Genomic DNA, 15280 nt, shown 5'->3' with positions numbered 1-15280 from the left:
TGAGATACACACCTTCTTCTAAGGCCTACTGCTTTTCAGCTGAATTTCCTCTTCAACTGACCACGTGTCTTAGTTTCGCATTTACAACTCTCTAAATGATAAGCATCATAGTGACACCTACATGTTGCACATCACTTTTTTCAGCAAGCACTCTGCTACACTGCAAATGTGTCCCATAATTATTCTAATCATTTTTCTACATAAAATATCACATCAAACAGGATACGTTAATAAATGAACTGAGCAGATCCAATTTTTTTTTTTACATTGAATTTAAGAGTAGCAAATTTTAAATGAACAACCGATTTAACAAATTTTAGTCAATAGTCAATATGATTGAATGATAGTTGAGTACTCGAATATTCATCGACATCCCTAATGAAACCATCAAACAGAGTTCAAAGATACTGTCACATTTTCCATGTATTATTTGTAAAAAGTACTCTATTAAATAGATGTTTACATGCAGTCAATTTTGAGGATGTAACAAAAAAAAAAAATAAATATAGGGATTAATTAGGAGTTTTTTTTTTTCATGATTTCACAAAGGAAATGCACACAACTTGTACATGTAAAAAATTTATTAGGGATGGCAATGGTCAACTTGGTAACCATCTAATCAGTCAGAAATATAGTAACCAGTTTAGTATGGGATGACGGGTTATGATTTTCATAACCGGTTAGTCAGTATTTTTTGTATAATATGTACTTTTTAAATAATATACCAGTATACATATTTTTTTTTTAAAAATTACCACTTAGATCATGTAGATAGCATGTGTAAAACTAGTCTCATTCAAGCAGATGCTCAACTGTCTCCATAAACTCCTGCTCATTGGAGTTTACGGAGACAGACAAGCATCTGCTTGAACGAGATTAGTTTAAAGCTGAAAAGTTGCAATCGACTAATTAAATTATTCACAATATACAGCCACTGTGAAAACAAATCCCCATTATTTTGTCTTTACAGTAACACATGCTTATAAGTGCCAGGACAAATAATTTTGATTCATTATACATGTATTCATTTTTCAGTTTAGTTTTCAGTATGTTTTAAAACCACAGGGAATGAAAATCACTTCACTATACGCTTCAATTCCTTGTTTAAGTCTGTTCGCAGTAAGCGTGTTTTACTGTATAACCCAAATACCACTCTAAGTTTACATACCCCAATCATGAAAAAATTGTATTTTCTAATTTCAAGAACAAATTTTTTACTAAACAATGTTTTACATGGTAATTAATCTAGTTCATTATCTGTAATGGTAGCCTAGTTGTAGGGCATTCATTTTGTAATCAGGAGGCCTGGGCTTGATTCTCATTTGCTGTGTCAAACCTAAAACATAAACATATAGGTAGTGAAGGTTCCTTTACCAAGCACCCAGCATTAGAAGTGAAAGTCAAAGGCTTTTCAGATGAGACCTTAAAAACCTCACAGTAGATGTTGGGACAATAAAGAACCCTCACTGCTCAATGGGCCTTAGTGCCAAGTATTAAGGTCTATGTTTGAAGCCCTTCACCAGTATGTGGTAATGTCTCTATACGAGAGAAAAATTCTCAAGTAAGATGTAAAACAACATACAATCAATCAAAGTGTCAGTAAGAAGCTGATCCTTACGTCGCAGGTTCGAATCCCACAGCTGGATGTGAAGATAGGTTCCTCGGATGAAACCGTATAAACCGAGGTTCTGTGTCACAGAAGGTGCTGGCACGAAAAAGATCCCTCACTTCCCAAAGGCCATAAGTGTCAAGTACAGGTCTGTATTTGCAGACCTCCACCAGCAAGTGGTGGCATAATAATATGACTAAAAAAAAATTGAAGAGGCAATAAACAAAACACAAACCAATCCTGGAGTCTTATCACAGAAATAATTCAAACTTTTATGTGTAAATATATTTCCATATTTCTTTTGCAATTTAACTGAGTGACATTTTTTAGATTTACCAATAATAATACACATTTACTAACTGGGTTCGAGGGCAACATGTGTTTTGTCGGACCCAAGAACCAAACTGTTTGCCTGAGGCCATTAGGCCGAAGGGAAACAGTTTGGTTCAAGGGGTCAGCAAATTGCATTTTACCCTGAGAACACGGTCAATAAATGTTTTGTTATATCTTTTATTTTCTTTTTTTGTTTGACATACATGTATTTTGTACTGGCTTCCGTGATGTAAATTTCCTTTACCAGCACTGAGGTAAAACTCCGTCAATTCCGTAACTGTCGAACACCAACGAATGCAAATGAGATGTAACTAATCCCGCGCAAACTGTAATATGTAAGAGGTCCAATGATCTCATCGACAGGTTCAATATCTCACTTTGCGGTTCAACATTGATTTTTTTATGACTGCTCATAAAACATTGGAAATGTTAGACATTTTAAGTGTACACTGGTATAGATTTATGTTTATATAGGAACAAATTTTTAAAGGTATAACAAATTATAATATTAATTAAGGCCCTAGTTATAACAGCTATTCATACTTGTTGAAGAATATATAACAATAATTATCATGTTTATACATGTAGTATGTTAGATAGTGTATTGTTGAATTTTTGCATTTTTTTGTTTCAATCAAAAAAAAATAAATCTTGGTGAAATTACATGCTCTCATGCATTTAAATAAAAGGTAAAGCAATGGGGATTTGACAATGTCATGTCAGGGCTAACAGACAGAGACTGAACCATGAAACAGATAACAAACATCAGTGTTTGTGCGTACATTTATACATTTGCTGACATATACATGTAAACATCAGTGCTGTAAGCAGCTGTTAATTTTTAGATAAGAAAAATTCTAACCTTCATTTCCAAGGTCCACGCCAATCATATATTAAAATGTCACCGTGAACTCTTTCATCACTCGCTACATTTATCACAGAAAACTCCGACACAAGACGTGTTCATCGCTGTTAATGTGATCGTCAGAATTTCCTCTTAAACAATTTGCGCAAGAATATATATATCCCTTTAAAACTAATGCTCCCTGTACGCAACCAAGGATTTTATGTGCTTCGTAGATGTGGATTAAATGTGCATGTCTACATACGGCTCGTACGTTAAGAAAATGTACAACTCAACTGTCAACTTCACATATTTTCTCACTTTCTGTCTGTAATTCCGAATTGCATGGCTACTTCCGGGGACGTACTAAATACTTGATATACTAAAGACCTGATATTCGACCTGATGATTTTTCAAAAAATAAAATAATCAGATTGAGTGTTATACATGATTTATTTTTTAAAAATTATTGATTATGAAGCATTGTGCTATACTAAACTACACTTTTTTTTGAAATATTTGCCAACAAAGCATCAGATCAAATCACGTTTTTCGTAAATCGGGTCTATAGTGTCTTCTTCCCACAATGCCGCTCGTGATTGTTTACATCCAGGTTACAAACAAGAGGCCCCGATTAAGACTTTTTCTATACGGATGCATAAGTAAATGTTGATTTGCCTTTACTTGTGTAAATAACTTGCATTTATAAACGATTTAAATAATAGAAAACAGAGAAATCGAATCAAAACAATTTATTTAAAACACAACAACTATCTAAAACCGAACAAGCATATGTTATGATGCCCTAAAAGGCGTGGCTGGTTTGTAGACAACTTGTTCCTGTACGATTCTCGAATAATTATTATATAAAATAGAATAAAATATAGCACGGAGCTTGTTTCTCTTTATACCACATGACAAGATTTAATATGTTAGAAATTATGTCATTCAAACTTTTTCATAATATTTTAATATTTTTAGCTATCCAAAAAATACTTTTATGACCTGCTGTCCCCTGAATATAGGGACCAGCCCCTTTTTCTTGATGTTATCTGAAAGCTCTCGCAATTACACACAACTTTTATTCTATATGTCTTACCAAATTTTTATCAGTTTAAAAGTTATTAAACAAAAAGCAGCAAAATTTCATGGAAAAATAATTCTTAAAACTTGCCGTCACATAGCTTCCGAACTTAAAAAAATTAGCCCACAATTTTAATGTTCTGCTCATCTGCAATGTATTAGTTACAAGTTCTCCAATTTTCAGGCAAATATCATGTGTCGTTATTGAGATTTCTACTGGACAAGAGACCCTCCAAATATCGATTAAAGGGCAATAACTCATGAACGGAGGTATATATCAAAAATTTGAAAAAACCGTTTTTAGGCAATAATACATTGTATCTACCCTGAAAGTTTCATCGCAATCGGACAAAAGGTCTCCGAGAAATCGCCTGCTGAAAATCGGCGGGAAAAAAAAATAATAATAAGAAACAGTAGAATAACAGAAGGGTCTTCCGAAGGAAGCTCGGAAGACCCTAATAATAATAATAATAGGGAAAAAGAAACCGAACGAAAACAATAAGGTCTTCCGTTGGAGACGGAAGACCTTAATAATAGGGAAAAAGAAACCGAACGAAAACAAGGTCTTCCGTTGGAGACGGAAGACCTTAATAATAATAATAAGAAACAGTAGAATCACTATAAGGTCTTCCGTGAAGACGGAAGACCTTAATAATTGATTAATAAAATTCTAAATACTGTACCTCTTTGTTTGATGTTTGCATATTGCTTCCGGACTTCTTCAACAGTTCTTTCAACTGTATCGGACTGTCTGTAATCAATTTATAATATTTTATTTGTCAAGGTATTTTCCACAACAAGCTTTCAAAAATGATATATACAAGGGTACCTATTTCCAGTATTTTAAAACAAATGCAAATGACACCGAGCTTGAAACAAGATTGAACTTTAAATAGGCAGTTTTTATTTCATTTCAAATGCGTTTATTCTATTAAATAAAGAAAAAAATTATAGAAATTTTAACTTTACTAGTCTATAATCTGAATTTAGTAAAAATAAAGAGGGGTAACTCTCACTATACAGCACTGTATAAATATATAATAGATGTACAAAATGTACGAGTACTTTCTGAATTTTGCTAGGGAAAAGACTTCTGTAGATTGATGCTCACGAATGTTAACTTTCATGTTTATAACCATTATGCCAATCTACGTGTCTGGTCCCTGCCCTTTGCATTCGGTGGACAATCTAGTTGTCAACCCGCATTGCCTCCGTGTACATAGAGAAGTGTATCCGCTGACTTGTCATATTAAATCATTGTGTATTTTTTTAAATAATACAGAAAACAATGTAGGCCTATAATTATGCTACACATCCTCTCTACCCAAGCATATTCCTAGATATATAGCAATTTTAAAATGACTGAACTTTTTAAATGTCCGTTTGTTGTCTCAAGAACTTGGAATTCCCCTTGATACGTCTGAAAACTTATTATAGCAAATAAGAGGAATAACTCTAATTCTTAAAACAAAACAACACACACACACGAGGCACTCGTTTTCTATTAAAACAATAGTAATACTTATCAATTATGCATAATAAGGCATAATATGTACGTGTTCATGATTATAAAATATACTGCAAATGGTACTTACGCATTCACCGCCTCTGCTACCTCCTCCCACGCCCCCTCTTTGAGTTTCACATTTTTGACACCCCCCGACCCTTTCATTTTTCCGAAGAGGCGGTCCTCGCGTTGTCGGACCGCCTCAACCAAAACCTTCTCGGTCCAATTTGGCCGACGGGGTGTCTTTGGAACTTTCACTTCCATAATATAGGCCTAGATTGCCGTAGCAGACGATTATTTACATTGGATACTATAACCGGAAGCAAGGAGTAAGGCCGCTTATGTGACGTTGAAAAAACTCAGTTGAGAAAAAAAAATAAACTTAGCTGAGAATTGACTGAGTTTGTTTCGAGAAACGCGATTTGAGAAAAATCTTAGCTGAGTTTTTTCTCAGGATTTGAGATTGAACTTGAGTAAAAACTTAAGATTTTTTCGAGAAATCCAAGCCTGAGCTTTAATGGTGTATACAGGATAATCAGTTGCAGCAAGATGGTTTTGATTCTGTTGGTCTACTATTTTATTTGTTGTGTATATTCACTGGGTTTTCTTGTATTTGGAATGGACAAAGAATTGTTAATGAAAAATGAATTTAATACTATGTTGTCAAACAAAGATATAAAGACTAGTTTATATTTGTACAAAAATGACCAACATATATTGATAATTCATCCAAAGGGCATATAAATACTAAATCAATCAAAGTCTTTTTTGGATATGAAAAAAAAATCCTCTTAGAATGCAAGTGCAAAAAAGGTCAACCAGTGTTTTTAGGAGATGATAACTGTTTGCTTTTGTGATATAAAATGTAATTTAGAAAAATATTACAAAGAATTTACATATTTTCAGGAAAATAATTTGATGAATTCCTGATAATCTCTCTTAGTCACCATATTCTTCAAAAAATGTATCATTTGTAAAGGAAGAGGGTAGGGTAATATTATATACTTTTGCCAGGTTTAAATTATACCCCATTTCGCAGTATGATGAGATACTAATTGACTAATATGTAATAAAAATATAAATTTGATGGGTATTTTTTTTTCACAGTGAATGCAGAAGAGTGGGTCTTTGTTTGATGAACATGCAATATTTCAAAGTAATTTCACCATGCATCTTGGTGAATGTAATTTTTATTATTTGCTTACTACGCTTAATAAATTTAAGGAAATAATGTCAAATATTAATTCATTTAGATGGATGCTTGAATTCATGTATGAAGATGATAATTGTTATAACAATAAAAATTCTATAGCACTTTACGTATTTTCTTCTTATTTTATCCTGTTTTTAGTTCTTCGGTGGATGATGAAGGTTATGTTAAAATTATCAATTTTAAAATTTAAAAACAAGCTTACTTCCTATGAGACGTGCTGCGCAAAAGTGCGATGGTCTGACAAAGTCCAAAGTGCGGAGAAACTCTAACGTCCCAATAATCCGACGTCAATCCTTGACGCTGTTGTCCTGCATTAAAAAGCCATCATTTCGGCATTCGTCCTCGCATCTTCAATTTTACTGATTGGTTTATTACTTGAAACTTCCAGAGATATTAGGGTTAGACTTGGTCTTCGCACACTACTCGACTGATTAAGGTTAGTCCTAGTACGCTATTAGACTGATTATGGAATAGCTTCGCTCCACCAGAGATTTTTATTAGTTCTCGAACACTATTCGATTGATTAGGTTTAGTCTCGCTCCCACCCAAGATATCTAGGTTATAGCTGTTTCACACTTTTCGACCGATTAAGGTTAGTTCCGCGCCTATCAGTTTAAATTAGCAATATGGCGCAGCAGTACTTTTAAGTCATAAGTCTTAATTGTTTTTTCGCACCATCGGCTTTTGGCATGTCAAACCATCAGGGTTTGGCGCTGACAATCGGACTTTAGCGTGACCATCACGCTAATTGATCGCACATTGTAGTCCTACACACATATGTATATATATATATATATATATATATATATATATATATATATATATATATATATATATATATATATCAAAACCTGTACTCTTCCGTGTCAAGCTGGTCAAAAATGCAAATCGCAAGTACTTTGAAGCCAGAGAACAAAACATTTCAAAAACAGAACGGTGCAATGGACTGTGGACTGTTTGCAAAAGCAGCAGCAACATCAATCTGACCAGAAGAGCTATGAGAAAACATCTACATAGATGCATTGAAGAGAAGGAAATATCACCATTCCCTATGCTCACCTTCAATCCACATGAACAAACAATAGAAAGTCAATCACAGTTTCACTTTACTGCATTTGCCGGTCACCGGACAACGGAGAGGAGAGAATGATTGAATGCTGCATTTGTAGCTAATGGTTTCATCAGACATGCCAGACAATTAAGCGGGTGGTGTTTTCCAGTAAAACGTGAAGCAGTGTCGGGATTGCACACAATCAAAATAAAGGAGGGATGATAAACAAAGTAATGATAAATGGATTCCTTTATCAGTTGACTGCTTGGAGAAATACCAGAAAAATTCCAGTGAAAAAGGCTAGAAGATTATATAGGGCTAGGGTGTATCTCATTAACTTGTTAGAAAAAATAAAAATTAGTATAAAAAGGACAAGGTATTTCAGTTAGTTGGAAATTATCTATCTTTGAAAGCCCACTTCGCTCACCACAAGCCCTTGACAGATTACGCCACTAAAACCGTGGCTGTCAGTGGCGAAACCTAGCAGATGTTCTGTATTTTCACTTCACTATCTAGCCAATCGGGTAAGGGCTTTCATAATACGTTAGTTAAAAATTGACCCTCACTGATCATGACATATAATCATTGCAGAAGCATTCTGTGTAAAAAATACAGTGTATATAGTTACATTTTTGAAAAGAATCAGAAATGTTGTGATGTTTGTGAGAAAACTTGTGAATGTTTAGGCTGTTCAAAGTTGACCCATCCAGCTTTCTTAACAATGACCCATCCAGCTTTCTTGACAATTGAGGCATCATCCCAAGCTCAGGACACAAGACTTTTTAAAACATAATCTGGAATTGCTGCAATCAGCTCAAAGTAACATGCCAGATTTAAATAATGAATGTTATCTTTTGAAGACAAATGATGATAAGTGTTTCTGGGAAAATGGGATATGTAGAATATCACACTGCTGTTTTGATCTCGGCCCTGGTATTAGCCCGAGCGGTTGGTATCGGCCCAAGCCCGGGGGGGGGGGGGGGGAGACCATCCGAGGGCTGATACCAGGAATGAGATCAAAATACTGGTGTGATGTTGTTTATATCATATCTAAAACCAAAGATATCAAGACTTTTTCCAACAAAATGTTGTATTAAATTAAAATGATTATCGTTCTTTATTTTCCATGTTTATCGATCTTGAGATAGGTAAAGATGTTGCTTAACAAAGGTAAAGTGAGGATTTGCCTGATTTGGTCATTAAAATCAATAGATGAGTCTTGGTGTTTAAAAACATGTTACAATCAAGGGCACATTTCATTGCTGAGATTTAAAGGTTCCAAACTTTTGATAACTCTACTTTCACTTTGGATAACCGGCCTAGGTTACATGTTCAACAAATCGTTACAGGTCTGAGATTTAAAGTAACTGTTTGTTTTGCTTACGATATGTATTGAAATAAATAATGACACAAAAAGAGAAAACTTGATATTGTCTTACTGTCAAAGCAAATTAACGTCCATTTCTGTTCAAAACATATAACAAGAGTTACCTCTTTTACGTCACAACTACCATCATTTGGCGCACTTTTTAAAAACAATTTTCTCAATATTCTAGCATAAATAAATAATTCTTAAATATTCAGGACTAGTTATTTATCTTTAACACTTTAATATAAATTTTACTCAAAATTCACACAAATTAAACAGAGATAATGGATTGAAATTTGAGGGCGAGACAGCCCCTTGACAACGGGCTGAGACAGAGATATATCAGCCCTGGGGGCGAGACAGCCCTAGTTCCAAGAGGCTGTCCCACCTAGTCCGAAACGCCTCTATCAGGGCTGATACACTACTAGGTATATGATATAAAGCTTTCTCAGTCTGCCGATCTTTTCTCTTACAAATTCTACTCTTGTCACGACCGTTCACGGTAGCTCAGTCGGTAGAGCGCTCGCTCCGTGATCGGGAGGTCGTGAGTTCGAATCTCGGCCGCGACAGACCTAAGTCGATAAAATGGGTAGCAACTGTTCCTTCGTCATGCGCTCGGCACTTCGAAGTGAAAGTTGCGGGTCCTTCGGATGAGACCTTAAAAACCGAGGCCCCGTGTCACGGCAGGCGTTGGCACGATAAAGATCCCTCACTGCTCATGGCCGTGAGTGCCGAGTAAAGGTCAAAATTTGAAGCCCTTCACCGGTATATGGTGACGTCTCTATATGAGTGAAAAATTCTCGAATGGGACGTAAAACAACATACAATCAATCAATCAATCTACTCTTGTCACGAGTTACCATTTTATTCCCTTTCTCTCCGGTATGTGTGTGAATTAATTCTTTTATTTTTTTGTTCACAATGGAAAAAAACAGTAAGTAAATCAAACCTTTCAGCCCGCGTGGCTCAGTGGTTAGAGCGTCTGCTCTAGAGTCGCGGAGTAAGGAGTTGATCCTTACGTCGCGGGTTCGAATCCCACTGTGGGACGTGGCGACCGGTCCTTCGGATGAGACCGTGTAAACCGAGGTCCCGTGTAGTAGTAGGTGCTGGCACGAAAAAGATCCCTCACTTCTCAATGGCCGTAAGTGCCGAGTATAGGACAAAATTTGCAGCTCTCCACCGGCAAGTGGTGGCGTCTCCATACGAATGAAAAATTCTCGAGAGGGACGTTAAACAACATACAAACAAACAAAAAAAAAATCAAACTTTTCACTATCTCTAAGTGTTATTGTCATAGAAGTGAGAGATCCATTGATTGCGATTTCAGAAATGATATAACCCCATTACTTTTCTTTAAAAAGTATCTGAATTCTTCGGATGCTTCTTGTAAATGGTCAAATTTAGGCAGCTATGTTAAGGCTTCCCGAAGCATTAAAATGCGCGCAAAACACAATATGTCATTGCGAGGTCGGTTTTGGTTTTAATTTATAAGTACTGAACTTTAGTACTTCCAATATATATAGAGTTTTTCCTCGGCTATATATTAACATATTTGTTATGATATCACATGACTTTCTTGATCACGTGACGGTCATTTTCATATAAATTGCTTCGGCGCAGCTGATTAACACAATAATTATTAATATATTGTTATACAAATAACTCACCGTAACCTTGTGTACCCGAATTGTGCTTGGGAAAAGTCATAGTATTCCTTGGGTACAAAATATTTCGTGAGAAATTCGACTAACCTACAGATTTGAGAGTATTTTCCACAAAGTATCATAATCTGTATTAAAACAAAACCAACACACATTTTTCCCAAGCAAGATTCAGTTAGAGAAACTCTTCTTACAAATTTCCACAAAAATTCTCAGATTAATCCTCATTAATCAACTGCGCCAGACTCTTTTATACACACAAAATATATTCTACCTCTAACCACGGGTATAAAACAGAGTACATTTCAAAAGTATATTTTTCATAAGCATTTTGAACATGCTGAATTTCAATCAAGGGTAGGTAAGCGGTGTATTTTTAAAATATTCGGACATATAAGACTGTCCAGGAGTAAAGAAGAAGATTTTTTAAGATTGCATTATTTTTGGTGGTTTTAGCCCCGCCCCTCAGGCCGGGGGGGGGGCAGGGACCATGAAATTCACAATTTAAGTTCCCCTTCACCCATAGATGTTATATACCAAATTTGGTTGAAATTGGTTGAGCAGTTCTAGAGAAGAAGTTAAAAATGTTCAAAAGTTAACGCACGACGACGGACGAAAACAGATAGCAATAGGTCACCTGAGTGACTTAAGTGACCTAAAAAAATATGATGTGAAATTTTCCTTACTTAAAGATAACATTCGTCAAGGTGAGCTTCATAATCTTTGGTTACGTATGTTTGAAATTCTTGGGCAACATTGCTTCGTCTATCAGTTAATTCTGTTTTATACTTCCATGGATCCTTTACAGTGTTGTATTATACTCAGGTGACCGTAAAGGCGCTTGGGCCTCTTGTTAAAATGTAGAATCCTGTTTATTGTGATATGGGCAGGCAAAGTCAGTAACCATTTCTCTGCAATAAAGTATAATAAGTGATTAATTATTACATCACTACTCATTGAAACATAAACAAATTTAGAGCATAGGATATACATGCACATGGTGGGCTTTTAATACCATTTAAACAGTAGCATAAGAAATAAATATGAATTATTATAATTGCACTCAAATAAAAACGTGAAAAATATTTTAATATCATCGTAAGTAAATGATAATATAACAGTAACAAACTGAAAAAAAAAATACATCTTACTGTTTTAGGACACATTGAATGACGTGACAGAATACTTGTAAATCCCCTCCCCACTCTATCTGTCGTGAATCATCAATCCTACATCCTATTCAAACCAAACCCATGTCAACCTGTTAGATAGCAGCACTGTACCCGATTCTACATTAGAAAAATATTAAACTCCCCCTTCTTCCTCCTGGGTATGAAAAAGACGAACTAAATGCAACGTTATGATGAGGAAAACGTGCCTCTTCCAGAATTGTGAAAGATGTGGCCCTAAGAACAGGTCTTGGGGGGTCTAATGATTATATAGTGCAAAAGCATTAATTCATTAAAAATTTTGTACTATGCTTCTTGGTATTTAGCAAACATACTAAAATGCAAAGTTATGGTAAGCAAGAGTGCCTCTTTCAAAATTGTTGTTAGATATCACCCCCGATATAGATAGCAGACCGGTCAAACCCGCCATTTGCTCCTTATCATCTTCGCGGGAAAAAAGGTAAAATCCGTAGACAATACAGTGTATAAATTATGGCCTAACAATTCGTATGAAAAACGTTTGAAAAGCAGTTGACTTAATGAAAGACTATATTTGCTGACACGGTCATCCACACTTACAGGAAAGGTCTTAAGTGTTCTTCACGTGGCGGAGGAGATGACATTGGATTGTTGTTTTTTTTCTATTTCAATCTTGTAAAGGTTTTGATTCACTTGGGAATACATCGAGTACCATCACGCGAGATTTCAACTTATCTTATTAATAATGGAATCAACATTTATGTAATAGAATCCTCCAATCTAATCAAAAACGTGAAGATAAAACGAACAGTGTGTATTTTTCTCTTTGGCAGTCAAAAAGATGAAGATCATAATGATTATATTATTCTAAGTATTAGATTTGCATTCAAACAACGACTCGACTACAGGTTTTTAGAGAGACTTTCTCAGAGATTTTTAAATTTATCCTTATTTGGATTCATTTTTAACTTAAAACTTTAAGTTAACATTTTGACGGAAATCGAAAGCGGTAGTGGTTGAAGAAAAATGAAATGTAAAAGTCCCCTATCAGTGACCATGAACTTGTCCAAATGACCTTGCGTCAAGCAATGATACACTCTGTAGCTGGTTAAGAACAAGCCCCATCTGTATGTTACCAACTTTAAAAGTTCACAGTCACATATTCTTTCAGACTATCCATCTAAAAGATCATGTTCTAAGTGACCTTGAACTCAAGGATATGTATTAGTGTATGTATTTACACAGCAAGTAAAAAGATTGAAAATAGGCTGTATTATTGAAGTTAAATTTTGTTTCCATTTTTAGATGAAGATAGAGGAAGCCTGTCGTGGCAGCAGTTTGTCTAGCACCCCATACCCTTGGGCACTGGAAGTAAACATTTGTGGAGTTGGCCCTGTAGTTGCCTACAGAAATACTAGCGGCGAACAACGCTAATAAGCAGTGATCGGCTTTGCAGATACTACAATGGCGTTCAAAGGAGTTCTTTACGACACCAACAAACTGAACCTTGAAAAAGTTGGAACAACAGTCATGTTGCTAAATGTATTCATGAAAAATGAAAGCATTAAATAAATAGTGACACCAAACAGGAGTAAAATTGTCTCGAAGTCCAAGCATCCTTGATTAAACAGGAGCTGCTTAATTTCTATCATAACTTTTTATGACAGTATTGAATAATGTAATGTTTTTATATATTTTAAAAAGTAGCTGTTCCAGAAGTTTCCAAGACCCTTCAGTACATCGTGTATGATATGTATGTGTCTTGAATACTGTTCGTTATCTCCTTATATTTCATGATGTGGCCGATGGTGAGCATTTCAAACGGCAGAAGAGCATGGGGAATACCCGGAATTTAATCAGGGCCTCCCTCAGAAGAGGATGGGGAATACCCGGAATCTAATCAAGGTCTCCCTCTGCGTTGCTCTACGGTGTGAAGCTGTAGATGTAGAGATCAAGTTAAGAAAGAAATTGTCTGTGTCTGCCAAATTGTGTCCGCCACAGGAACAATGAAAGAAATCATTCTTCGCATGACAATTTAAATTTCCTCCAATCAGTTTGCATGTTTTGTAATTTCCTAAGTTTAACATTTTTACTTAAAGTTTCAATTGTTAGCATATGGCCCTCATGTTATGTACTTCACTTTTACTTCATTTTGATGAAGATCTAATTAATTAAATCAGTAGAGTTTTTTGTAATCAAACATTTACATGGTGATTTCTTATTTTTCAAGTTATTTTGTTGAATGTTTTATGAGAAGTAATCTAGAAAAATCTTAAGACTGACAAATAGATTGTAGTTGTAACATCTGTAATTGTAATATCGGGGTACAACATCGGGGTCCAACTGGAGAAAATGCAGAAAAAGAGTCTTCATAACCCCAGCTGCACATTTTGTCCCAATTCCTTGATGTGTATCAGCCAAAGGGCAGGATGGTCAACACGTGCAAACCTGCATAGTTTCCTAACGTGATATAGCGGACCTCGAATCAAAGTGCCAAGAATTAGAGAGAAGCTAAAGAGGGTGGGGGAGCATAAAGTAGGCCAAGGGTCTGGGGGCATTTTCTAGACGAAACTATAATTTACGCCAACTTTGACAATTTTATGGGGCGCGCGGCGGGTTCGCCTTAAATCTGCAAACGACAGAATGTTTCTCAGGTATTTCTTTGATAGTGCCATGCAATTGTAACATAATAGACCTTGACCGCAAGACATATGATGCCACCCGTACTCGAGTTAAAATGTTCATCCTTATTTAATTATGTCAGTTATGTCTTTCTGTTCAGAGTTACTCGACATTTTAATTATTTCTGGAAATTGGATGTTTCATATGAGATTCTACATTCAACATGTTAAAGCTATGTGAATATTAAACGCTATGTGAATGCTGAACGCGAGCGGTTGGTGACCGCTGAACGCAACACTGTGAACGATGAGCGCACGCTGAACGAACGGTGAACTCGCGCTGAACGAATGCAAAAATGTAGAGCATTTTAGGGACTGTATCAAAGAGAGACAAATCCCCATCTCCGATGAATCCGAAAATACCTTACTCCGTGCTCCTCCTCTGCTTTTCTGAATCCTTCAACAGTGATATGGGATTCCATTCCATTGCTTAGCTACTCTCTGTCTTATTTCGGAAGCAACGGTGTTCCTTTTCCAGCATGTTTATAGATTCTTCCATACTGCAGATATAACAGTGCTTGTTACGTACTCAAATGTGAAGAAGTAATTTGCCTGTTGCAGCACTGAAGATTACATCAACTCCACCCATTGTATTGTATGTAAGTCTGTGTGATCTCTTTGGCCACCTATCATTGCAGGAAAACCTTGGTGGAAATCCTTCAAGGCAATGGCTAATTGATTCTCTTCTTCACCGGCATTCCTTATGTCCTTCAGAAACACCATCTCTGTTTGAATCACCAACGGTAGTCTCCAAGGAACTTAACACCTCCGAACGGATTTC

The 15280-nt window shown here is 35.7% G+C and overlaps 1 protein-coding gene across 1 annotated transcript in view; it reads right to left on the bottom strand.

The window, feature by feature from the left end:
- The window catches only part of LOC133179583 (uncharacterized), a 121146-nt gene extending 115506 nt beyond the window's left edge, over nt 1-5640 (bottom strand). Inside the window, exons 1-2 of the mRNA XM_061314304.1 lie at nt 5465-5640; nt 4553-4620 (exon numbers count right to left, since the gene is read on the bottom strand). Of these exons, the coding sequence (XP_061170288.1) occupies nt 4553-4620; nt 5465-5640 (244 nt within the window). The remainder of the gene's footprint in view (nt 1-4552; nt 4621-5464) is intronic.
- Between the last annotated feature and the right edge of the window lie 9640 nt (nt 5641-15280).

The sequence above is a fragment of the Saccostrea echinata genome, unplaced genomic scaffold (genome assembly GCF_033153115.1).
Source record: "Saccostrea echinata isolate AGI-Se365-2 ecotype Australia unplaced genomic scaffold, CSIRO_AGI_Sech_v1 ptg000005l, whole genome shotgun sequence".
Lineage (NCBI taxonomy): Eukaryota > Metazoa > Mollusca > Bivalvia > Ostreida > Ostreidae > Saccostrea > Saccostrea echinata.
The sequence above is the reverse complement of the archived record's forward strand: the minus strand, read 5'-3'. Positions and strand labels throughout refer to the sequence as shown.